This window comes from Schistocerca piceifrons, chromosome 7 (assembly GCF_021461385.2).
Source record: "Schistocerca piceifrons isolate TAMUIC-IGC-003096 chromosome 7, iqSchPice1.1, whole genome shotgun sequence".
NCBI classification, from domain to species: Eukaryota; Metazoa; Arthropoda; class Insecta; order Orthoptera; family Acrididae; genus Schistocerca; species Schistocerca piceifrons.
The window spans coordinates 5,752,839-5,780,356 of NC_060144.1; the positions used below are offsets into that span (position 1 = coordinate 5,752,839).

At 40.1% G+C, this 27,518-nt stretch overlaps 1 protein-coding gene and 1 long non-coding RNA gene across 3 annotated transcripts in view; one reads left to right on the top strand and one right to left on the bottom strand.

The window, feature by feature from the left end:
- The window catches only part of LOC124804679 (DNA-directed RNA polymerase III subunit RPC3), a 112,927-nt gene extending 93,286 nt beyond the window's left edge, over positions 1-19,641 (top strand). For both annotated transcript variants that reach the window (XM_047264927.1, XM_047264925.1), the window contains exons 7-9: positions 6,947-7,139; positions 12,463-12,630; positions 19,490-19,641. In XM_047264927.1, the coding sequence (XP_047120883.1) occupies positions 6,947-7,139; positions 12,463-12,630; positions 19,490-19,621 (493 nt within the window). In that variant the 3' untranslated portion in view covers positions 19,622-19,641. The remainder of the gene's footprint in view (positions 1-6,946; positions 7,140-12,462; positions 12,631-19,489) is intronic.
- Positions 113-26,428, bottom strand: LOC124804680. The gene is made up of 2 exons (XR_007017368.1): positions 26,298-26,428; positions 113-886 (listed from the first exon to the last, which is right to left on the bottom strand). It is a non-coding gene; the product is annotated as an uncharacterized LOC124804680 (long non-coding RNA).
- Positions 26,429-27,518: the final 1,090 nt, after the last annotated feature.

The window sequence follows — 27,518 nt, forward strand, 5'->3', positions numbered from 1 at the left end:
CATGTAAAGGACAACAAATACAGTTATTTTAGATTGAGCAGGAGAAAGGGAAAGGATAAAGCATATAAAGCAATTCATTTTGGAGCAATATTGTGAAATTACCTTCTGGATGTACAATGGCTTGCAACAGGTTTATTTATTTACATGCCATACCATACTTCACAAAATCAAAGAAAAAAAATTGTACTTAATGTAAAAGCACATCAGTTCTTACACTCGCAAACATAAAGGAATTTTAGCTACAGCTTAATTAATTAATTTTTTTACTGTACAATATTTTGCCAGTGCTACAGCCTTCGAGAGGACAAGATTGGCCATTGCTTGTACGTTAAACAATAGAGCAGAGCACACTTCTTGAGGTAACCTGTTTCTCTGATCTCTCCGACTGTTGTGCTTATTCCGAAAGTCAATAGTTTTCTATTACTTAATAAGATTAAAAATTATTTTGGTAAGATTATCATTCCTAAAGAATAGAGATGTGGAAATGTATTAATAATTGCAAAAATTGATTGGAGAAAATTTTGAAGGTAATTTATGAATCTGTGCACAATCTTGGGCATATTCTAACTGATGCCAACATCAACAGACCTTGAATATCATTACATTCAAGGTCAACTGCTGCTTCCACTAGTGTGTGGTACCAAATAATCACAACCATTGAAATTGTCAATCTGTCTGTAAGTTCTTAAACACACGAAGCACAATATTTTTAATATATGTAAACAAAGTTCAATAGGTGCCCCTCAAGTCTGAGTCATTACCCTCACATTAATTCCATTGTGTTTTAGTCTTGAGCGTGACAATGTCTATGCAGGAATGCTTGTTCGCACTGAACCTCTTGATGCAGTATCTCGGCGGCATGAACAGCTAGGAGTTGAACTTATAACTGTGGAAATAAATATTACTTTTTTAATAACCTTTTATAATACTTTTAATGAACAGTTAAAATACACACTTTTAACAATGCTGGTATGATGGATGCAAGCATACGTCTGTATGCTACCACTTCCCAAAACAGAGGGGTGAAGGTACATGAATTAATAAATTGAAGAGTGTTTTTCTTACTTTGTTTCATACAGATATTTAAGAATGTGTCAAAACATTATCCTTGCCCCAAAACAACCCGTTAATTTACTTTTGGCGGTGTCTTTGGTTTATAGCTCATTCAGTTTACATATAGCTTATATATTAGAAAAGAAAAGAAAGAAAAATAATATGATTCTATACACCAACTACTCTGAAGAGTTTACTAAATAAGATTCTATGTTGTATTTTGTCATATGCAGCTGTAAGATCAACAAATGTCCCATCTGTTACATTCTTATTCATACCTGCTCTCTGAACAGAATAAAGGCATTTTTCTCGAAAAAGTATGTTCAATCTTCTTCTTCTTTTGTGATGTGTGTTGTAGGCAACCTGATAAGGGCAACAGATTGATGAACCATACATTGCCTGGAGATTATTGGAAAATGGAGAAAATGACCTCAACTTCAGAATTTCAAATGGACAAAAAAATTACTACAAATGAAAAGATGTCTCAAAATTGAACTTTTTGTCAAAAATTTATTTTTTATTTATTTTACAGTATTTCGATTATATCAGAAAATTTTTCCTGGAGCTGACGATCTGAACAGTGGGTAATGGAAGAAGAATAATGAACATCCCTTTTCATACTGCAGTGAGGGGAAAATTTTTGTTCACAATTAAGTCTGAATAAAATTAAGAGACCTGATTATCTCCTGATGTATACAGTGTTCAAATGACTTCGGTAATGCAGCCGGGTGACAACAGTCGGTATTTGGACACAAGCACACCCTATCATTTTCGAGGCATAGCAAGTAAGCAGTGCACAAGGGAATCCAAAACTTTTGCACAGCTCTTGCTTGCTGCAGTTATGCCTAGTAAACTGCAGGATGCCACGAACCTACTATGCTGTCATAGTAGGAGGAGAGGTGATACTCCTACGTGGCGCGTCCCAGTTGGCGGATAGGGAAGTCCTCACCGGTTTCCTGGCGGACTTGAGTGAAATAAAATAGCTCTCGCGGACCAAACACACCCTCTGCGGTTAACAACCGGAGTTGTAAATCGGAGCTTGCTCCAGCTAAGGTTGACAACCTTCGACAGTCAAAAATGGAAAGGTCTTTTAGGAAAAAAATTCCACCGTCCTGCTCAAAAAGGCAGGAAAAGGCTACATCGGATTCGGTGGGTAGTCAACTAGAAGACAGCAACGAATCGGAGCATTTGCAACCATCCAAATGCACACTAAAACACAAAAAGAAGATTAAACATGAGCAAATAAATTATATAGCAACACACAACATAAACTCACTACTTCAGACCGGAAAACTCAAGGAGCTCACAGATGAACTAAATAAACAAAAAAATTTTAATAACAGGGATCCAAGAAATGAGAAACACCACAGAGGACCCATTCGAATCACAAGGATACAGAATTTATAATGGGAAACCAGGACCGAGGGCAATGAAACAATGTCCCCAGTTTGGAACATGGTTTTTAGTAAACATAAAAATAATAGATTCAGTAACGGATTTCCAAGCAGTATCACCAAGAATTGCGACTCTAAGCTTTAAAACAATGAATAAAACCTATACAATAATAAATGCTCATGCCCCAACAAATGAAAAAAATTGTCTAACAAAAACAAAGGAAGAGGTAGATAAATTTTGGGACCTTCTAGAACAAACTGTGAACAGGGTAAATAAAAAGAATGTAAAAATCTTATTGGGAGATTTCAATGCTCAGTTGGGAAAAGAAAGGAAATATAAAGATATAATTGGAAAATGGAGTCCACATAAATTTACAAACAAAAACGGTCAAAGACTTGTAGAACTCTGCAGAGAACACAACCTTATATCTAAATCAACATACTTTAAGAGGAAGCCAAGTAAACTTAAAATATGGAAACATCCAGACTGGAGGAAGGGCGAGTGGCAGCTAGACCATGTCTGTATGGACAAAAATTTTCATATGTAGATCCACAATGTTAAAGTACTGAGAGGAGTAGACACAGGCTCAGACCATTATATGGTTAAAATTAAAATCAAATTCACACTGTTAAAGAAGAGGACCGGAAAACTAATAAAATAAAAAGGTGGTTTGACCCACATCAGCTAATTAAAAATAATAAGTACCAACAAATAACACAAACCATCAAATTAACAAATGATCTAGAACAACTAGTGCCTAATCTTAAGAAAGAAGCAGAGAATCTAGCTCCCTTGAACCCACGAAGGAAACATGCATGGTAGACATCAGAATGTGACAAATTCCATGAAGATAGACACCAAGCATGGTTAAAGTTTCAAACACACAAAACTGAAAAAAAGGCCATCAACCTAAAAAATGAAAGAAAAAAATTCACTCAAAATATTAGAAGAATCAAGAGAGGATTTCATAAAGATATTATAAAGTCTATAGAAGGTAATTATCATAAAACCAACTCCAGGAACTACTACAAAATCTTTGGGAAACAACTACAACAATATGAGGCCCCTACACTAATACTGAAAGATGAAGATGGAAGAATGACACACAGTAACAAGGAAAATGCAGAAATCATGGCAAAAGCATTTTACAAACTTCTGAATTGTGAGGAACCCAAAGAACCCTTACAAATCAACATAAATACCCCAATAAAAACCAAACCTAACAAACTAGACCCTCCAACTTTCCAAGAAGTAGAAGAAATTCTTAAAGAACAAAAAAATTATAAGGCATGTGGAGAAGATCAGGTTTTTGTTGAAATGTGGAAATATGCAAGTGACCCAGTCAAGACCTCCTTACACACGGCTCTAACAAAAATTTGGGTAACAGAACAATTTCCCAAACATTGGACCACAGCTATCACCCACCCACTACACAAAAAGGGAGATAAGAGCAACCCAGACAACTACAGAGGAATCTCTCTCCTAGATTGCACATATAAAATTCTATCCAAGATCCTATATGAAAGAATCAAGGAGCAATTAGAACAGGAGTTAGGGGAATATCAGGGAGGTTTCAGACCATGGAGAAGCTGTGCAGAGCAGATAATTAGTTTAAAATTGATTATGGCATACTACAAGAAATGGAACAAACCTCTGGCAATAACATTTGTAGATTTTAAGAAGGCATATGACTGTCTCCACAGACCTTCAGTATTAAAAATTTTAAGAAGTCTAGGACTCCATCCAAAACTAATTAAAATAATACAACTCACTCTAACCAACACCAAATCAAAAGTGAAGTTTAGAGGAGAAATTTCGGAACCTTTCCTCATAAAAACAGGCTTAAGACAAGGTGACTGCCTATCACCATTACTTTTCAACTGTGCACTGGAATACATAATGAGAGAATGGTACAAGGACAATCCAAAGAGGATAAGAATTGGAAGTGCAAAAGCTGATATTAGCTTAAACTGCTTGGGATTCGCTGATGATCTTGCTCTCCTAGCCAACACCATTCAAGAAGACAGGCAACAAGTGAAATCACTACAAGAAATAGCAGAGAAAGTAGGCCTTAGAATATCATTTGAAAAAACGGAGATTATGCTAACTGATCCACCACTTGCAAACAAAATTACAATAGGAGAACAGGAAATCAAAATTGTTGATTAATTTAAATATTTAGGCGAAATAATAACATACAATCTAAATGAGAAGCCATCATGGCAAAATAGAATAAAAAAACTGAACTATGCAAATTACATTACCAAAACTACATACAACAAAAAAAGCCTATCTATAGATGCAAAATTAAAACACTATAAAACAGTTACACAACCAGAAATAACGTATGCAGCTGAAACTATCTTCAAAACAACTAATACAGCAGAAATTGACAGAATACTAAAAATAGAAAGAGGAATAATTAGGACATGTATAGATAAACAGTATAAAATAAATGGACATTGGAGAATAGCATCAAATGAAACAGTATATAAGAAAATAGAACCAGTCATGAGCACAATCAGGAAGAAACGCATCTCATTCTTTGGACATCTGATGAGAACTCCAGAAAACAGAATTAGTAAAAAAATAATACAAAAATTGTGGAATAGCAAGAGCGACATTAAATGGATCACAGAAATTAAGGAAGATATAAAAGAACTTCAAATTACAGTAGATGACCTAAAAAACAAGACAGAGAAAACCAGAATACTGCAAGACCCGCAAACCAGACTACAAATGAAAATCAATAAAAGGAGTACAGGAAGAGTTGTCTCAGATGAAGAAAGAAAGAAAATATCTGAAAGAATGAAGAAATATTGGGCAGACAAAAGAGCAAAACACTTTTCATATAAGAATAGCCTCTAATAATTATATTACCTAAATATATTAAGTTATTGTCGAACCAACGTGTATCCATGTGTAACAACTTGTTTAGAACTTTGTATTTTTGACTACAGTGGTCCAATGAAGGCCATAAAATAAATAATAATAATAATAATAATAATAATAATAATAATAATAAAACTGCAGGATGTGCTCCTGTCAAAATATTTATGACAACATCCCCAGGCTGCCTTTCTGCAAGTTATTTGACCACTGATTAAAATTTATTTGCAGTTTTATCACTTATAAGAAATTATGAGAAAAATATTTTTTTTATTTGATTTATAGCAATAGAATATGGCAGAAACATTTTTAACATGTAAGCATTTTGAGAGCCCTGAAGTATCTCTTTGTATTTCAGCAACCAACAGGCTTTTATGTCATCCTGAATTGTAGGGAACAGTAGATACACAGTCCCCCCCCCCCTCCCAAAAGTAATAACGAGGGGGAGTTAAATCTAGCTTGTGGTGCTAGTCAAGGGAAAGCAAGCACAGTTTAGACAAATCATGTTAAATTTTGAGCGCGCTTTCCAATGGTACTATTTTTTCCTCATGTTACAATTTGAAATCCCAAAGTTGAGTTCCTTTTCTCCATTTACAGCAGTTTACAGGAAATGTAAAGATTGCTATTCTAGTTTCCTTATTGGTTTGCTTAAAACACCATTCCCCCCCCCCCCCCCCCCAAAAAAAAAAGGTCTGATGTGCTGTTCCAAGGAACAGGTGGTTTTGAAAAACCCATATGCTCAGATAAAAGTTCCACTTCCACCAGTGGTTAGAGATTAGTCAGAATTATACATTAAAAGGCTTTGCAGACGATGAGAAAGTGATATTGGCCTGTAGTGATTTACCAGAAGATAAATATTAAGAAATATGCACATATGGCACTGTTGCCTGAGGATACTGATAAATATTTGTGGAAGTTTGGTGTTTCAATTTGCTAAGTCTCTTGCACAAATTTACTTACTGATCATGAAATTACTCACATGAAAAAATATGAAAAAAATCACCTCATGTTGAGTCACACACATACAAATTGGGCAGTCTCCAATGCTTATCCCATGGAAGTGAGTGGAGAAGATTGTGTGATGGAAGCACATCATTTTCATGAGATTAGATTAATTACAGCACACACAGTGCCATTTAAACAAGCATTCTTTCCATGCTCCATATGTGAATGGAATGTGAAGAAACCTTAATAAATGCTGCAATAGAACATACCCACTGCCATGCATTTGACAGTGGTTTGCAGAATGCAGATGTAGATGTCCACTTTTGTAAATCAGGATCTTTTTTTCCGGGGGGGGGGGGCGGCAAGTATGTGATGCCTGTTCTATGAAATTATAGAACTACATTGAAAATTTTCAAATATATTTGGGTCTGATCACAGATATCACATAGTTCGGTAACAACCCCCCCCCCCCCCCCTTCCAAATCCATGTCAGTTTACCAGTTGTCCCCTTTTTTCCACTGTGTGTAATAAGTACACACAGTTGTGATATTGTTGAGCTTCATTTAATCATTTTTGCAGTTTGATTGTATCACATAATGTAAAATAAAGTCATCCTTACATAACGAATAAAAAATTTACTTGAAATTGTATTGAATTATTTCAGGTTGGTTAGAGCAAAGGAGTTCGTGGAACAAGAACAAATACAACAGTTGGTGATGATCCCAGCAAAAGAAGCTAAACTGTACACATATCGACTGTTGCAAGAAAATTTTATACAAATGCAAGAACTGCGCAAGACAATGTCTACAAATCAGCCAAATAAGACATTTTTTCTGTTTCATATAGACCTAAACCAGGTGAATAAATTGCATCAATTTGATCTTTTTCAAGGTTTGCTGCTGCAACAGGTAACAATTACTTCACATCAAGACAGGTTGAGCGCTTGTTTTGTAGAATATCTTAACAGTTAGCAAATTAATCTTTTGGAGGTGCTGCAAACAATAAATTTCGATGCTCCAGCTGTCTACACTGCAACAAGATCAGTCAAAATGCAACTTTGTGGGACATGAAATTTTGACTTTTGCAGAATAAGACATTACAAAAGCAAAAACTGTTATAGATTGACATTGAAGGGAAAATATATCTTTAGTGGGACTTAGCAACTGAAGTTTTAAAAATATGGATCAAAACTTAAAATCCATAACCAGCTTGTTGTAAGAATGGAAAATGTCTGTTCACAGAATACAGACTAAAAAAGGCATTAAAGGTTTGAAAGCTCTTTCTGATCTGTTATAAGTGTTTGCAGTGACTGGTTACCCTTAAGCACTTTTGTTCATTATTTATGCTTTTTGTTCTTGAAAAACATAATTAAAATCACACTGAGGGCTAGCAGTCTGTAGTGGTCACTTCCCATCGCTGCATATGCCTTGTCAGCTAACTGCTATTTCTTTCTGTTCTTAACAAATTATCCATTCAGTGTTGTTAACATCATTGGAATATTGCACAGTAGACCTTTCCTGTCTGGGAGGAATCCTATATGTTGCCTTTACCTTACTTTAAATTCTTGAAGAAAGTAAGTAAACATGTGAAACCTCAAGTTGTTAATTATTTTAAAATCAGTCCATATTATTTTTAGAGTTGCTTTTGAGATCTCTATTTTTTAGTGGCTTGTTTTTCCTAAAGGCAAAATTCTATCATGACTAATTGAACATGGTTTAATATTTATTGAAGTCTGGAACCTGATGGTGAATTAGGTGGAGGCTGATGTCCTTAGAGGTGTCAAAAGGTACTGAAAGATTAAATAAATGTTGAACGGGAAATGAAACCATGGTCCAGAGGTGTTGGCTTTGAATACTAGTCAAATTGTCTTGGATTTGAACCTTGTTACTGCTTAAATCTTCAGTAAAAAATCATCAGCAATGGTGGCTGAAGACTTCTGCCAGGTCACCACCTGCCAGAAGGTCACCCTTGTTCTGAGAATGGTCTTGTCAAAGAGGGTGAAGGAGCGGACAGAGGTTCAGGACACTCTTTTTACCATCAGGGTGGAAAACTGTCTCTAAAAGTCAGATTAATGGTATGAGGGTGTAGAAGGCCACGGAAACCACTGCATTAAAGATACAAAACGTATATTCACAGAATGTAGCCTGTAATAAAAAAAGTGTCATGATCTCTACATTGGCTAAAGATTCCAAACTTGTCTCCCATTCAGATAACCAGGAGGGACTGCCAAGAAGGAGCTGATCAGGAGAAAAAGAGGGAATAACCAACAAAGGAATAACATTCATGACTTGGAGTGTCTGAAGTTTGGACATGGTAGGAGCATTAGAGGATCTGAAAATGGAAGTGCTAAGGCTCAGTCTAGATACAGTGGGGGCTCAGTGAAGTTGCTTGGTTGGTTTAAAAGAGGTCATTGGTCCCTCATTCCAAATAAAATAATTCCACAAGGGTGGGAGTAAAATAACCGAGACATACAAAACACAGCTGGAAGAAAGGAGAAAACCACAAGCATGACAGGACGGCAACAAACACTAAAATGGACAAAATCGGACCAGAAAATCACAGAGAGATGCAAGAAACATGCAGAAGAGATCAAAACAAGAGAGCCGACTACCATGGCTGGCTAACCATGAGAATAAAAAGGAGAAGCCAGCCACTCTGCAACACATTAAAACGTCCACTGTAAAAGCACTATGTGGAGGACACAGAGGGACAAAGGACATGCGCTAAAACTTAGATCAAATGATAAAACCCACCCTCAAGAATAAAAAGTAAAACTACAGTTGAGGCAGTGTTGCCCAACACCAAAGGTAGGGTGCTGGGAAAGTTAGAAGTCCACCGCAGAGTGGCTAAAACTCGATGACCATCATTTGTGAACCACAGCAACACTGAGGTGGGTCATCCCAATGGAGGAGATAACCATGCATTAGCCATGTATGGCCAATGCGGAGCCAGCAGAGGACAACTGATTCCCTGTGAGAGGACCGCATGGAAGACTTCCACACTTCCGTAGTCTCCCTTATGATATGCAGTTTTTGTGCGTACTGTTATGCCATTCCATCTCCCAAAACCGAGAAACCCTGCAGCATAAGACGGAATGCAGGTCAGTTTCAGAGATGCCCATCTCCAGAAACGGTTTCTGCATAGCCTGTTTGGCCAGCCTGTCAGCAAGTTCATTGCCTGTGATTCTGACGTGTCCAGGGTTCACACAAACACCTCTGAATGACAGGAGCGTTCCAGGGCATAGGTGGACTCCTGAAAAGACGCTTCCAAAGGATGGCGAGGGTAGCACTGGTCGATAGCTTGTAGGCAGCTCAAGGAGTCAGTACAGAGGAGAAAAAACTCGCCAGGGCATGAGTGGATGTGCTCAGAGCACAAGATATGGCTGCCAGCTCTGGAGTGAAAACACTGCAGCCATCTGACAAGGAGTGCTGTTCAATATGTCCTCCATGAGCATATGCAAAGCCTACGTGACCATCAGCCATAGAGCCGTCGGTGTAAACGACTTCATGGCCCCGGTATGTGTCGAGAATCAAGAAGAAGTGATAGCGGAGAGCCACAGGTTTAACGGAGTCCTTAGGGCCATGCGAAAGGTCCAGAAGAATCTGCAGCCTAGGTTACACCATGGAGGTGTATGTGAAGGACCTTGAGGAGAGGTGGTAGTAGTAATGGGAAGGACTCTAGTTCAAACAGAAAGGAACGGACGCAAACCGCAATCGTAAGCCCTGACCTAGGCTGCCGATGTGGGAGATGAACCGCCATGGTTGGAAAAAAGAAGACTGTAATTCAGATGCGCAGGAGAACTATGAACATGTGCAACATAACTGGCGAGCAGTAGTGCACACCTGACCTTCGATGGATGGACTCCGGCTTTACCAGGACACTGGTCACTGGACTCGTTCTAAAAGGTGCTATCACTAGGTGAATGCCACAGTGGTGCACTGGGTCGAGTAAACGCAATGCTGAGGGCACCGCTGAATCGTAAACCAGACTCCCATAGTCAAGGCGTGATTGAACAAGGGCTGTGTAGAGCTGCTGCAGCGTAGAGCGATCTGCATCCCAGTTGGTGTTACTCAGGCAGCAGAAGGCATTGAGGTGCTGCCAGCACTTCAGCTTAAGCTGACGAAGGTGAGGTAGCCAAGTCAATCGGGTGTCAAAAACCTGTCTTAAGAATCGAATGTCTCCACTACAGTGATTGAATCATCATTAAGGTAAAGTTATGGTTCTGGATGAATGGTGCGACACAGACAGAAAAGAAAATTAAAGATCTCACCATATAGCGGAGATGCTGAGTCAGAGAGAAGCACAACAAAAACATTGTCACAAAGCTTTCTGCCCATAAGGCCTTCGTCAAAAATATACAACTGACACACCCACATACACTCATGCAAACACAACTCACACACACATGACTGCAGTCTCAGGCAACTGTATCCACACTGTGAGCAGCAGCACCAGTGCATGATGGGAGTGGCGACTGGTTGGGGGTAAGGAGGAGGCTGGGGCGGGGAGGGTGAGGGATTGTACTGTATGTGTGGTGGACAGTGCAGTGCTGCTGGGGAGCTGAGGTGGAGAGAGTGTAAGGCAGCTATGTGCAGTCGGGAGGGTAGATGGAGAACAGAGGAAAGGTGGGGAGTCCTTATGTTGTGCCTATCTGCGACTCAGCATGTTCGCTATATAGTGAGTGGCAACTTTACTTTCATAATATTGTTACATTCCATCCTGGATTTTCCATTGTTTGGAGATTAAGACTGAAGGAAAAAATCAAGACAGTCATAGGATTTGTGGATCATGGAAAGAGGGGGGACAACAACACTGAGATAAATAAAAAAAATAGGGAGAAGTTGCAGTGAAAATGAGTAATATACAATATGTACAAGAACAAAGAGTGGAAGACCAAGAGCAGTGAAGAAGTATTACAGAATGTGTGGAATAGAATTAACATTCTCACAACTACAGAGTAGAGACTGAGAGTAAATCGAAGAAAGATGAAAGTAGTGAGAAGTAGTAAGAAAGAAAACAGCGAGAAAATTATCAGAATTGGTGATCGTGAAGTATGAAGTTGAGGAATTCTGCTACCTAGGTAGCAAAGTAAGACATTGAGCACAGCAAGGAGAACGTAAAAAGCATACTAGCATCCAAAAAAGGCATTCATGAGAGCTTTACTGTATTCCTTTGTTACATATGTTGTGCTACTGTAATGCTTCCTTCAAGGTTTTTGGCTTTTTACTTGCATTGTAGTAAAGTGAATTACAGTCCAGTTTTGTAGGTGTAAAAGCTTTCAGTGCATTCATTATATAGCACGATAAGATAAAAAAAAAAAATTTTTATGTAGTCTTTCTCTTCGTGATAGAATACAAATAATGAAATCAATAAAGATAATCACTTACTGTATAGCAAAGGTGTTATGTGGCAGGTTATGCATTTGTAAGCTAAGCTTTTATGTTCCATTTATTGTTCATATGGCTGTCCAAAGCACCAGCTCTATTGTATGAGTTATTACTGATTAGGTTCACTGTTTGATCTGTCTTTATTTTACCACTTGATGAGAGTCAAGATTGTGTCACCACAAAAGAGCTGGACTCCAAACTGACATATGTTCTACCAACGGAGCTACCAAAGCACGACTCACGCCCCGTCCTCACAGCTTTACTTCTGCTAATACCTCGTCTCCTACCTTCCAAACTTTACAGAAGCTCTCCTGCGAACCTTGCAGAACTAACACTCCTGAAAGAAAGGATATTGTGGAGACATGGTTTAGCCACAGCCTGGGGTGATGTTTCCAGAATGAGATTTTCACTCTGCAGCAGAGTGTGTGCTGACATGAAACTTCCTGGCAGATTAAAACTGTGTGCCGGACTGAGACTCGAACTCAGGACCTTTGCCTTTCGCAGGCAAGAGCTCTACTGGTAGAGACTCGGTGTGGCACACAGTTTTAATCTGCCAGGAAGTTTCATATCAGCACACACTCTGCTGCAGAGTGAAAATCTCTTTCTGGTGACGTGTGTTCATTTAAGTGGAGATGGTTTCTCTTTTTTGGGCCATGCCTTACACAGTGCTGAGGAGAGTATTTGAAATTTGACTTATCGGCATGAAGTGTATTGTGATTCTTAACTGCCTTACAAATTTGTAATGATCCTTATTTTAGAAAGATTATTCTTTAAATAAGTGTATAATTTTCAGGTGGCAAGAATGATGCTGGAAGTGTGCTACCATGCTACATACAATGCAATGATACGCAGGGAGCATGAAAAGAATGAGAATCGTAGACTTATTGAGAAGCAGCAGCGAATTGCCTCCATAACACAGAACTTGCGTGAGCAGGGAGCAACTCCAGAACAGTTAGCCGAGGTACGTACAAGCCCTTGAATTGTAACACAAGTCACACATTCATGCCACATTTTAAAAAAAAAAATGCAAGCTCCATTTTCAGTGTTATTCTCCCAACAGCTCAAAGACATAAGTTTCAGTATTATATGTAGGCCTTTTATGATTTAGAGACTAAACAACAGATGATGTAAGAAGGTAAGAAAAGTAGTACGTGCAGCTAAAGTGACAAGTCATTGTTTGTTGAGGGGACAGTAGAAAGCAACCCTTAGAATTGTTAAAGAGTATTATTTCATTTCTTGCTGAGAAACTAGTATTTTAGCATTACTGTTCGGATTTTTTGTTAAATTATAGACTTCACACAAATGAGCAGGTGAATAGGCTTTCATGTCAGCAAAAAGCCAGTTATAACATCACCAACAGGGCCTGCACCTCCCTAACACTATAGTCTTCAAACCAGCTTTAATGTAAAGAACTGATTTATTTACATTAATATACATTGGGATGAATCTTAAAACAATCTGTAGAGATCCAGGCACACAATTAGTTTATAAATAAAAAAGATGGTTTCCATTTAAGTAAGGCTTGGTGTCCAGCCTCTATGTGCTCAAAGCTCAGTGGCAGCCTGGGTAAATCCAATTATGCAACACCAGCTGAAGAGCTAAGACGACACTATGTAGACACTTGGCCTCTGCTCCAGCAGTGTCCCGAGGTTGGAGGTAGTGGCATGGTGACTGTGGATTGTGTCCTGACTGTGTGTTTCCATCTCCACTTAACCAGCAGAGCTGCCCCTGTGATCAACAGCGGGAGGGAGGGAACATTAAATAGAGGGAAACATTCCACGTGGGGAAAATATATCTAAAAACAAAGATGATGTGACTTACCAAACACCGAGCGAGGTGGCGCAGTGGCTAGCACACTGGACTCGCATTCGGGAGGACGACGGTTCAATCCCGCATCCGGCCATCCTGATTTAGGTTTTCCGTGATTTCCCTAAATCACTCCAGGCAAATGCCGGGATGGTTCCTTTGAAAGGGCACGGCCGACTTCCTTCTCCGTCCTTCCCCAACCCGATGAGACCGATGACCTCGCTGTTTGGTCTCTTCCCCCAAACCAACCAACCAACTTACCAAACAAAAGCGCTGGCACGTCGATAGATACACAAACAAACACAAATATACACACAAAATTCTAGCTTTCGCAACCAACGGTTGCTTCGTCAGGAAAGAGGGAAGGAGAGGGAAAGACGAAAGGATGTGGGTTTTAAAGGAGAGGGTAAAGAGTCATTCCAATCCTGGGAGCGGAAAGACTTACCTTAGGGGGAAAAAAGGACGGGTATACACTCGCGCGCACACACACACACACACACACACACACACACACACACACACACACACACACATATATATATACAGACACAAGCAGACATATTAAAAGGCAAAGAGTTTGGGCAGAGATGTCAGTCGAGGCGGGAGTGCAGAGGCAAAGATGTTGTTGAATGACAGGTGAGGTATGAGCGACGGCAACTTGAAATTAGCGGAGGTTGAGGCCTGGTGGGTAATGGGAAGAGAGGATATATTGAAGGGCAAGTTCCCATCTCCGGAGTTCAGAAGGGTTGGTGTTAGTGGGAAGTATCCAGATAACCCGGACGGTGTAACACTGTGCCAAGATGTGCTGGCCGTGCACCAAGGCATGTTTAGCCACAGGGTGATCCTCATTACCAACAAACACTGTCTGCCTGTGTCCATTCATGCGAATGGACAGTTTGTTGCTGGTCATTCTCACATAGAATGCACCACAGTGTAGGCAGGTCAGTTGGTAAATCATGTGGGTGCTTTCACACGTGGCTCTGCCTTTGATCGTGTACACCTTCTGGGTTACAGGACTGGAGTAGGTGGTGGTGGGAGGGTGCATGGGATAGGTTTTACACCGGGGGCGGTTACAAGGGTAGGAGCCAGAGGGTAGGAAAGAAGGTTTGGGGATTTCATAGGGATGAACTAACAGGTTACGAAGGTTAGGTGGACGGCGGAAAGACACTCTTGGTGGAGTGGGGAGGATTTCATGAAGGATGGATCTCATTTCAGGGCAGGATTTGAGAAAGTCGTATCCCTGCTGGAGAGCCACATTCAGAGTCTGATCCAGTCCCGGAAAGTATCCTGTCACAAGTGGGGCACTTTTGTGGTTCTTCTGTGGGGGATTCTGGGTTCGAGGGGATGAGGAAGTGGCTGTGGTCATTTGCTTCTGTACCAGGTCGGGAGGGTAGTTGCGGGATGCGAAAGCTGTTTTCAGGTTGTTGGTGTAATGGTTCAGGGATTCCGGACTGGAGCAGATTCGTTTGCCACGAAGACCTAGGCTGTAGGGAAGGGACCGTTTGATGTGGAATGGGTGGCAGCTGTCATAATGGAGGTACTGTTGCTTGTTGGTGGGTTTGATGTGGACGGACGTGTGAAGCTGGCCATTGGACAGGTGGAGGTCAACGTCAAGGAAAGTGGCATGGGATTTGGAGTAGGACCAGGTGAATCTGAAGGAACCAAAGGAGTTGAGGTTGGAGAGGAAATTCTGGAGTTCTTCTTCACTGTGAGTCCAGATCATGTAGATGTCATCAATAAATCTGTACCAAACTTTGGGTTGGCAGGCCTGGGTAAACAAGAAGGCTTCCTCTAAGCGACCCATGAATAGGTTGGCGTACGAGGGGGCCATCCTGGTATCCATGGCTGTTCCCTTTAATTGTTGGTATGTCTGGCCTTCAAAAGTGAAGGCCAGATCACTTTGCCACGAAGAAAAATGATCCTAATCCTACTCCTAATGATCCAACTCCCCAAGATACTATCCAAATTGAACCCTGCCTGGAACAGTTCCGTCCTCCGTCACAGCGGGACCCACCTCCTCTTCCTCAAAATCACCCTCTCCAAACCTTCCAGGAATTTCTGACTTCCAGCCTTGCCTCTCAATCCTTCTTAAAAAACCTTAAACCTGCTCCCAACATCACCACTGCTGAAGCCCAGGCTATCCGTGGTCTGAAGGCTGACCGATCCATCGTCATTCTTCCGGCGGACAAGGGTTCCACGACCGTGGTACTTGATCGGCGGGAGTATGTGGCTGAGGGACTGCGTCATCTTTCAGACAACACCACATACAAAGTTTGCCAAGGTAATCCCATTCCTGATGTCCAGACAGAGCTTCAAGGAATCCTCAGAACCTTAGGCCCCCTACAAAACCTTTCACCTGACTTCTTCAACCTCCTGACCCCACCGACACCCCACACCCCTACCTTCTACCTTCTTCCTAAAATTCACAAACCCAATCATCCCGGCCGCCCCATTGTAGCTGGTTACCAAGCTCCCACAGAACGTATCTGTGCCTACGTAGATCAACACCTTCAACCCATTACATGCAGTCTCCCATCCTTCCTCAAAGACACCAACCACTTTCTCGAACGCCTGGAATCCTTACTCAATCTGTTACCCCCGGAAACCATCCTTGTAACCATTGATGCCACTTCCTTATACACAAATATCCCGCACGCCCAGGGCCTCGCTGCGATGGAGCACTTCCTTTCACGCCGATCACCTGCCACACTACCTCAAACCTCTTTCCTCATTACCTTAGTCAGCTTCATCCTGACCCACAACTTCTTCACTTTTGAAGGCCAGACATACCAACAATTAAAGGGAACAGCCATGGATACCAGGATGGCCCCCTCGTACGCCAACCTATTCATGGGTCGCTTAGAGGAAGCCTTCTTGTTTACCCAGGCCTGCCAACCCAAAGTTTGGTACAGATTTATTGATGACATCTTCATGATCTGGACTCACAGTGAAGAAGAACTCCAGAATTTCCTCTCCAACCTCAACTCCTTTGGTTCCTTCAGATTCACCTGGTCCTGCTCCAAATCCCATGCCACTTTCCTTGACGTTGACCTCCACCTGTCCAATGGCCAGCTTCACACGTCCGTCCACATCAAACCCACCAACAAGCAACAGTACCTCCATTATGACAGCTGCCACCCATTCCACATCAAACGGTCCCTTCCGTACAGCCTAGGTCTTCGTGGCAAACGAATCTGCTCCAGTCCGGAATCCCTGAACCATTACACCAACAACCTGAAAACAGCTTTCGCATCCCGCAACTACCCTCCCGACCTGGTACAGAAGCAAATAACCAGAGCTACTTCCTCATCCTCTCAAACCCAGAAACTCCCACAGAAGAACCACAAAAGTGCCCCACTTGTGACAGGATACTTTCCGGGACTGGATCAGACTCTGAATGTGGCTCTCCAGCAGGGATACAACTTCCTCAAATCCTGCCCTGAAATGAGATCCATCCTTCATGAAATCCTCCCCACTCCACCAAGAGTGTCTTTCCGCCGTCCACCTAACCTTCGTAACATCTTAGTTCATCCCTATGGAATCCCCAAACCTTCTTCCCTACCCTCTGGCTCCTACCCTTGTAACCGCCCCCGGTGTAAAACCTATCCCATGCACCCTCCCACCACCACCTACTCCAGTCCTGTAACCCAGAAGGTGTACACGATCAAAGGCAGAGCCACGTGTGAAAGCACCCACATGATTTACCAACTGACCTGCCTACACTGTGGTGCATTCTATGTGGGAATGACCAGCAACAAACTGTCCATTCGCATGAATGGACACAGGCAGACAGTGTTTGTTGGTAATGAGGATCACCCTGTGGCTAAACATGCCTTGGTGCACGGCCAGCACATCTTGGCACAGTGTTACACCGTCCGGGTTATCTGGATACTTCCCACTAACACCAACCTATCCGAACTCCGGAGATGGGAACTTACACTTCAATATATCCTCTCTTCCCGTTATCCACCAGGCCTCAATCTCCACTAATTTCAAGTTGCCGCCACTCATACCTCACCTGTCATTCAACTACATCTTTGCCTCTGCACTTCCGCCTTGACTGACATCTCTGCCCAAACTCTTTGCCTTTTAATATGTCTGCTTGTGTCTGTATATGTGTGTGTGTGTGTGTGTGTGTGTGTGTGTGTGTATGCGCGAGTGTATACCCGTCCTTTTTTCCCCCTAAGGTAAGTCTTTCCGCTCCCAGGATTGGAATGACTCCTTACCCTTTCCTTTAAAACCCACATCCTTTTGTCTTTCCCTCTCCTTCCCTCTTTCCTGACGAAGCAACCGTTGGTTGCGAAAGCTAGAATTTTGTGTGTATATTTGTGTGTCTATCGACGTGCCAGCGCTTTCGTTTGGTAAGTCACATCATCTCTGTTTATATATATATGACAGTGGTCAACAGAAGATAGTCGATCTTCAGGATAGCGCATCAAGTCAGCTTGCTGAAGTATCCCACCACCTGGAAGATGCCTTTCTGCTGAATACCTGAGAATAGTTCAAAATCATCCTATGCTGGGAAAATATAACATCACAGTTCTTCAACATTATTTTTGCATTTGCTGTCCAATTGGTATAGGTGAACAAATTTAGAAAGTAATTAATTGATGGCAACGTCATTAGAGAGAGAATACAAGCTCAGGTTTTAGGATGATGGAAAATGAAATGCAGCCAGGAACTATCACCGCATTTGCCTTAAACCATTCACAAAAACACACAGATGTGGCAAGTCATGCGTAGTGCAACCGCTCGACATGGCATGGACTAAACAAGTCTTTTGAAGCCCCCGACAGAAACTTTGAGTGATGCTGCCTCTATAGCCAGCCATTCGTAACTGCGAAAGTGTCGCTGGAGCACGATTTTATCTCTCAATTACGTCCCGTAGTTGTTTGATGGGATTCATTTTGGGCAATCTGGGTGGCCAAATCATTTGCTCGAATTGTCCAAAATGTTCTTCAAACCAGTCATGTACAATAGTGGCCCAGTGACATGGCACATTGTCATCCATAAAAATTCCGTCTTTATTTGGGAACATGAAATCCACGAAAGTCTGCAAATGGAGTCCAAGTAGCCAAACATAACCATTTCTAGTCAGTGACCAGTTCAGTTGAACCAGAGGACCCATTCTATTCTGTGTAAACACAGTCCACACCATTATGGAGCCATCACCAGCTTGCATAGCCTTGTTGATAACCTGGGTCAATGGCTTATTGGGGTCCGCTCCATTCTTGAGCCCTATCATCAGCTCTTTCTAACTGAAATCAGGACTCATCTGACCAGGCCACAGTTTTTCGGTCATCGAGGGTCGAACTGATGTGATCAGAAACCCAGGAGAGGCAGAGTAGGTGATTTTTTGCTGTTAGCAAAGGTACTCGTTTTGGCTGTGTGCTGCCACAACCCATTAATGCCAATTTCACTGCGCTCTCCTAACTGATACATTCATCGTACATCCCACATTGATTTCTGTGGTTGTTTGACACAATGTTGCTTGTCTGTTAACACTGACAACTCTGTGCAAATGCCACTGGTGTGTTATCCATGATGATAAGTAATGCATGAAAGTTGGTATTTTGTTGCGCACTTTTGACACTGTGTATCCCTGAATATTTAATTCCATGATAATTTCTGATATGGAATGTCCCATCCATCCATCCATTCATCCATCCATCTCCAGCTACCACCCTGTGTTGAAAGTCTGCCTCTCATTTAGAGTACTGAACTTTCAAGGACGTAGAATGAACCAAGGTGTAAATTAAGAAGGATGTAGCTGCCAGAATCTAATTTTCTTTGATTGAATTAACAATTATCATTAATTTGCAGTACTATATTAAACTGATTTGGTTCACAAATATAACTATCCTAATGTTAAAGCATGTAAAATGATAGAGTTAAGAGCACTATATTGTAAATGTATGAGAGACAGCTTAGGAGAATAATTTGTTTTTTCATGGTATTTGGCTTTAAGATTACCTAAATACAGGAGTGCTCTGACAGTATTTATTTATTTTCAGATTGAAGAAATGTTGACACCACCTGAACGCAGCCTGGTAGAGAAAGTCAGGATGATGCTGAATAAGCTCAGTATGGCTGAACTGCAGCTGGATGAAACAATGTTTATATTGCAAATATTTCTAAATTACTGAAATAAAGTTGTTTTGAACAATATGTCTTAATTATTTTTCACTTCATTACACCACACTCTTAAATTAAATTGTTTTGTTCTTAAATATTTTTCACAACATTTTGGCACGACAGCAGAAATTCAGTAAATGTCTGAAGATGGCCTTGTAAGCCGAAAACCGGCTAACAATAAAAGTAATATTGTAGAACAAAAGCAAACTGGTGCTTTTCATTTATTACTACATACTGTACATCAAAGTCAATCCCCATTGCTTAATATCACTGTCAACAGGATATTGCTCCTTTACCACGTGTATTTAAAAACCAAAACAGAACTAGGTAGAGTGTTGACACTGAAACATCACAGTTGGCCTCGAGCATGAACAAACGAGAACTTACGACTACGAGAAAGGAGCAGTGCAAGCCCAACCTCCGTCCCTCAGGGCTGACAACCAACATCCATGTTCTGTGCCTGGCAAAAGCAGAACTGACTTGCTGATGCCTTCTGATATTGTAGGGGTTGTATTCAAACACCCTCATAGACCAGGGATATTCTCCTCCCTTGTTTCAAAATAAGAAAATGAGCAATGCACAAAACACAGCATTTGTTAACCGCTCCAGCAAGTTGTTTTCTGAGGTTGACAGTGTCGTAAATATGGTAGTTAGGAACTGACCTCTACTGGTATCTCATTCAACCATAGTTCAAAACAACCCCCCCCCCCCCCCCCCAAACACATACTTAAAACTGACAGATTAAAGTGTCTGCTTACTAGTTGTGAAACAAATTTTAGTAGTACAGTGTTTTCCAAGAACAATGGTCAATATTCAGGGATATGACAGAACATTAAGTGCTCATATATCTTAAGGTATTCCTGACACCAGGTGGTTGGCCGTGGCCATAGCAGACCCTCACGCCAAATGTGGCATGCCCCGCCTGGCAGTGAAACATCCATAACTAGGTGTGTAACAGTCAGTGGGTTAAAAGCACATGTTCACTATTTTTTTTTCTTCTTCCAATGATTGTTCCTACCACACCACTGAATACTGACCATTCCTCTTGGGACTCCCTGTATATTTATTTTACTTCTTTTAATGTTGATTATCTTTGGTGGGATTGATTATAATAGAGGGAAACATTCCACGTAGGAAAAATATATCTAAAAACAAAGATGATGCGACTTACCAAATGAAAGTGTTGGCAGGTCGACAGACACACAAACATACACACAAAATTCAAGCTTTCGCAACAAACTGTTGCCTCATCAGGAAAGATGGAAGGAGAGGGAAAGACGAAAGGATGTGGGTTTTAAGGGAGAGGGTAAAGAGTCATTCCAATCCCGGGAGCGGAAAGACTTACCTTAGGGGGAAAAAAGGATGGGTATACACTCGCGCGCACACACACACATATCCATCCACACATATACAGACACAAGCAGACATATTTAAAGACGGTCTTTAAATATGTCTGCTTGTGTCTGTATATGTGTGGATGGATATGTGTGTGTGTGCGCGCGAGTGTATACCCGTCCTTTTTTCCCCCTAAGGTAAGTCTTTCCGCTCCCGGGATTGGAATGACCCTTTACCCTCTCCCTTAAAACCCACATCCTTTCGTCTTTCCCTCTCCTTCCCTCTTTCCTGATGAGGCAACAGTTTGTTGCGAAAGCTTGAATTTTGTGTGTATGTTTGTGTTTGTTTGTGTGTCTGTCGACCTGCCAGCACTTTCATTTGGTAAGTCACATCATCTTTGTTTTTAGATATATTTTTCCTCTTTGGTGGGATTGAGATACTTTTAATTAAAAATACATGCTAGAAATGTGAAAATATTCTAGAAAAATATTTTAGGCATTTAGATTATAGCTGTGCCCCACTGTTGGTTTACTGCAACAATTTACCACCCCTTTGTTACACTGGGTCTATTTCTGGTTGCACTCGGAATTAGCACTTGTAGACACTTTTTACCAAGAAAACAACTGTATATGCATAAGCCATTATACAAGTTGCGTTTTTTGGGCACTGAGTATGTTCCATACCTAAATGGAAAAAGTTGCATGCTTATGTTGTCCTGATTCTGTTTTAATGTGAGACCTGTCTTTAAAACAGATTTTAGTATCTGGAGCATAAACAGCTGACATACAAAATGGACTGAAAAGTTTATTAATAATATTAATAAAAGTTACAGTAGTACCTTAAGACACCAGGACGTACTTGCACCACATCTCCTATGTAAGGTGTCCTAAAACTGATACAGCAAAAATTTTCCAAAAAATGGTACATCCAGTCTATTCATAAGAAAACTGTACTTATCACAGATGTTCCTACTATCATTTATGCTGATGTTCTTTGGGAATGGCCAGTTATATTTTGTTTTTCCAGTATAAACTCAGCAGTGACGTAAAAAATAATTTAGTCAGTCACCATTTTTCAAATCGAAAATAAATGTGACAGTTCTACATCATTTGCCACAATCTTGGAAATATTGATTCTGTACCCACCAAATATGGATTACATAGACAGAAAGATGTGCTCTGTCTGGTGGATTATTCATTACCTTCACATTTATTACATGGAGTTAGTTAATAAATGGCCAATATTATTCCTAAATGTGATACAGCAGTTTCCTAAAAGTGGTAGTACACTTTTTTTTTTTTAAATCATGCCATTCTGTTCACTGAAATGTGTGTTACTTGCTGCAATTGGCAATAATGCAGCAGTTGTGCTGTATTTCTTGCTATTGTTGTTAGGGCAATGATGCAGCAGTAGTTGTTGATATATTTCATGCTATTGTTGAAATCAGTGCAGCAAAAGCAGTAGCAGGGATATAGACTGTGCTACAGTTTTGAGTTAGTGGTGTATTGCTATTCCTCTCAGGTCACTTTTACAGGTAGGCCTAAGTATAGGTTTCATCTAAAATAGGCCCCAACTGTTCTTAAATTTATTTTATGCCAATATTATATAATATTAAACTGGAATATTTTGGGTCATGACAGGAACAGTATGGCACCTTCACATAAGAAAAAAGGATGGCCATATAGTAAGGAAGATATTTCTTCAGCTATAAATGGGGTGAAAGATAGAGCTTCACACCGGCAGGTAGCATTGAAATATAAAATGGATAAAATGTTCCCGCACAGAAGGGTACATGGTACTCACTCAGGTGTGCAAGGTAGGAAAACAGAGTTGACAGCAGATCAAGAAACAACTTTATCTAATCACTTGAAGACACTTGCTAAATAGGGATTTCCAATGACAAGAGCTGAAGTGTTGCTGGTTGTTCAAGACTTTGTGGAACAAAATGGTTTGACCACTCATTTTAAAGATGGAAAACCTGGTTCAAAGTGGTTCAGACATTTCTGTTTGCGAAATTCATTAACACTGAAGAAGCTGGAAGCTCTTGAAATGAATTGTAGAAAAGCTACAAGTGATCCTTTTATTATTTATGATTTCTATGATAAATTAGAAGCAATATTGGAAGAGCTGGACATCAAAGATAAACCAGCCAATATATGGAATTTGGATGAGACATACTTTTCAGCTGATCCTTCCAGGATACGAGCTGTTGGAGGTATTGGTTAGAAGTTTTTCTGGGATATTCACGGTTCTGGAAAAGGCAATACAACAGTGCTTGCTTGTGTGTCAGCTGCAGGCAGGGCTCTTCCACCACTTTCATTTTTGAGGGAGTGCACCTATGGAGCTCCTGGAAGGGAGCACGTGATTTATCTGGCACATTTTATTCAACTGCTGTTAATGGTTTCATGAGGTCATTAATCTTTTCTAGCTACTTCAGTCATTTAGATCCCACAGTAATTGAAAAAGCAAGGAATGAGAGAATTGCAATTGTGAAGCTGCTCCCACATACAACTGACCAGCTGCAACCTTTAGACAAGTGTTGCTTCAAGCCTTTTAAGGACACTTGGAATACTGAGTTGATTTAATGGCGAAAAAAGCAATCAGAGAAAACCATCTAAATCAGATTTTGTGGAGGTTGTGTGTAAAGTATGGACAGATGCTTTGAAACCTAAAAACATAATATCAGGCTTCAAGAACACAGGAATCTGCCCATATGACAGGTCACAGTATCCTATTCATCAACTGGATCCTGAAAAATTACACAGATATAATATCCAAAACAAAACTGACACAAACAAATCCACAAATATCAGTGAGCCAGACCTCAGCATTTCAGAAAAGAACACCCAGTTGTCTTGCTCTGTTGGCGGTGAAGTTGAAGCCAGTGGTTCTGCAAAAATTTGTGTAGCCCCTGTTTGCAGCAGAGAATCATCAGCAAGTTCCTTCAGAGAATAAAAGAAACTGAGAAACATGTGACCACATGTAGTCGCATCAACCCAACGTCACAAGTAATAACTTCAGAAGAACACAGCAAACTCATTGCCGAAAAAGAAAAGCCTCCAAACAACAAAGGATTAGGCCTAAGCCAAAAGCAGAAGAATAGGAAAGTTATGCCTACAGCCAAAACTACTGCAAATACACAAAAGAGTAGGCCTAAGGAGACCGATTCAGATTCCGACAACTGTTCGAAGAGTGACGACAGCCTTGATGATGTAAATCTGTTAGAAGAATCCACACCAGATCCTGTTGTAATGACTAATCCAGCACATGTAACTGAAGGAGATTATATTTTGGCTACATTTCAAAGAGGGAAGAGAAATTATTACAGCTATAGGTATGTGTGCACCATTCAAAAATTTTTAGAAAATAATCTTGAAGTTATGGCTCTAGAGTCTGTAGACAAGGACAAAACAGTTTTTAAATTAAATGAATAAGACATTTCTGATTAGTAAGAGTGATGTGATAGGGAAATTGGCAATTCTTCATATTGCTGCTGGTTTTGGAAATATCAGACAAGGAATCTGTTTTGTGTTTAACGGTCCTGTTGATGTTCATGAAAAAACAAAAATAAGACAGTGATTCTCTTTTGTGCATTTGTTATTTTTGTATCAGTGTCAATATATCAAGTATAATTGTAAACAGTTTCTACTCATTGTAGCTTAACTTAATGATGTCAAAAATAGAAGAAACAAATAAAGAAGTTTTTGTAGTTGACACAAACGTTCATTTCATGCCATAAATATCCTTAAAAAATCTGTGAAAGAAAACTCCCAGTTATACTTAGGTAGCCTATCATTTTCTGTATGCTCTATATCATTTTTAAGACCTCAGTCTCATATCTTCATTGTACTTAGGAATATGTCATGTGGATCATATTTTGAACCAGTCGTATCATATTTAAGATTTTCAGTCCAAAAAAATGATACAGTGTTTTATTTATTTTTGTTTTAGATTTGCAGCTCTAAATAATTAAACACAGTGCCATTTTAAAGCAGCTAACATTGTCTTTCATATACTTCTTTCCCTTCAGGTACTTTTTTTCTTTAAAAAATGAAAACACATTTTGTGTCATATTTAGGACACCTTACCCTACAAAATTCTGTGTGCACCCAGACAGAATGCAATATGGAGATACAGAACATGCACAAATAAAAAATGTAAATAGTCAATACCAAAAGTTACAAACATTTTCAGTAAAGGATGTTCTGCTGGCCAAAGTAGGTAGATTGTAATAATCTGGAGCTTTAAATAATTACAAACTAAAGGGATTTCAAAGCTGAAACGGAAAGTTTGTAACTGGTGTGCCTCATTAGTTTTAAGTTTTAGTGGTGAGATGTGGTCATTAGATGAGACTATCCAAAACTTGACAGTGAGCACAGAGGGATGTGTGTTGGGAATTACTAGGATAGGCAAGGAAACAAGCGAATGTATCTGGGGATTAAATGGTGTAAGATGAGAGCTTGTAGGAGGCGAGTAAATGTCAGGGGAAAATGTGCATGAGGCTCATGGGCGTTTTATCAATGAAGGCCATAATGGACGGCAAAGTCTACAGGCAACCTTTACGTAGCAGAGGATGTTGAATGACAGACTTTAGATACTACACAAAAATAATCCACGTTGAGATTTAATGTGTTTCAAGCAGCCCTCAGAAAAATGTGACAAGTTCATTACTTTCGTTGCTGTAAACAATTTAAGGAAAACTACAAATCTGTTAATGAAACAAATGGTCACCTTTGATAGAAAGAAAGCCTCGTTTAACTTCATGTGCTAAACACTAAATTGCTGCGAATTAAATTCGCAACTGTTTAAAGCGGTTGGCACAGGTGACACTTAATGCTTAAAATCCTTGCTGCGTGCTGTCATTCACTTTATATTGCTTCTAAAAGAAGTCTCCAAATGCGCTTAATATCGGTTACGTCGGCGACAAAATTTTATATTTACATATACGGCGAGGTTAATTTAAGGAAATGAGTTATCAGTTCCAAGGTCTGCAGTTAAGACACAATTAATACCACGTACTGAAGCAAGCCACGTTAATGTTGTGTACTGACTGCGTCTGCTCTTATCAGATCACACAAATTTCGGCCTATATTCACACACACACACACACACACACACACACGTATCACTGCCACAAAATACTTCTTGTTACACTTATTGACTATTAAAAACTAACAGCTTCACGTTACGCCATGATAACTTGACAATCACAAGTCTCCTGTACATTAACGAGGCACTATCGATGAGCAGTTCGTGTATACATTACTCTTGCTTGAAAATACAACAAACTGTGTTTGCATACGAACACAATTTCAGACATCACAGGGCATACGTATTTCACAAGATACACACCACTTCCATACTAGTTTGTGCAGAAAGCAAACTGGATATTGGTCGATAAAGAGAGAAAGAAAAAGCATAGACTTTACACACTGGCATAAGACGTCTCCGGTGTAAATGCACGACATATAACAGTAAGCTTGTAACACGGGAAGGGTTTGGTTTAATAAAGAACATGTGTATAAGAGCAAAAGTCCCATGCCGTGTTCAGATGCTTTGATTTTTCGCTCGCACTTTCAGATTTGAAGTCACGTGACCGCAAACGCCATCTTGGATTTGAGCCACGAGGTTTTGGTGAGAAAAATATATTTACCGGGTTTAGAGAGAAGTTGGAAATGCCTTCAAGTAATCCCTTACCTCCCAAAGAAAATGCTTTATTCAAACGAATTCTGGTAAGTCTGTTTCTCTCCCGTGAATAATGTAGCTTTATACTCGTGTGTGCTGTGGTTTCATTTTGTTGTGAGGATATTAGATTTTTCATTTTAATGTATGTTACAAGATATGTATTACAAAAGCGCCTTTGCAGCACCTTCTATACACTCAGACAAACAAACTAGGCGCGTTTTCATTGATGATTTGCCATTCAGTCCGGCAGTGTTGTGGTATTGTGTATGTGATTATGTACCCTAACCTCAGCACTTTCCATCATAGTCATCCTCTACATCTCGGTTAAATTTTGCATCCAGATATTTGGATACAGCATGATGTCAGTACACGAAACTGCCATGGTAGAGAACCATTTCAAAGAAAAAATATATTGCCCGTACTTGATTCGTAAATGGATAGTTGTAAATAGAAATGTACAAATGTAAACACAAGATTATCAGTCACCGTTCTTCGTTGCAAATCCATTTCTAGAATGTGGTGTGTGCTAATTTTGCAATACAGTCAGTAGTTTTAATGACACATGAAATGTTATGCATCCGCAACTGTTTTTTCTTATGTTTACAGAAATGCTATGAACAAAAACAGTACAAAAATGGGTTGAAATTTGCGAAGCAGATTCTTACCAACCCAAAGTTTGCAGAACATGGGGGTGAGTAAAAATAATGAGTGGAATGAATATTTCTACTAAAAGTGAGTGTTGCATTCAAAATGCCTAGGATATTATAAAATATTTTCAAACATTTGTGATATGGTTGTTTGCCCTCACAACACCAGTTCGATTACGGTGATATCGTTTCAGACCAAGACATGCAATATAAAACAATTTTCATTGGTATGTTACCTCCC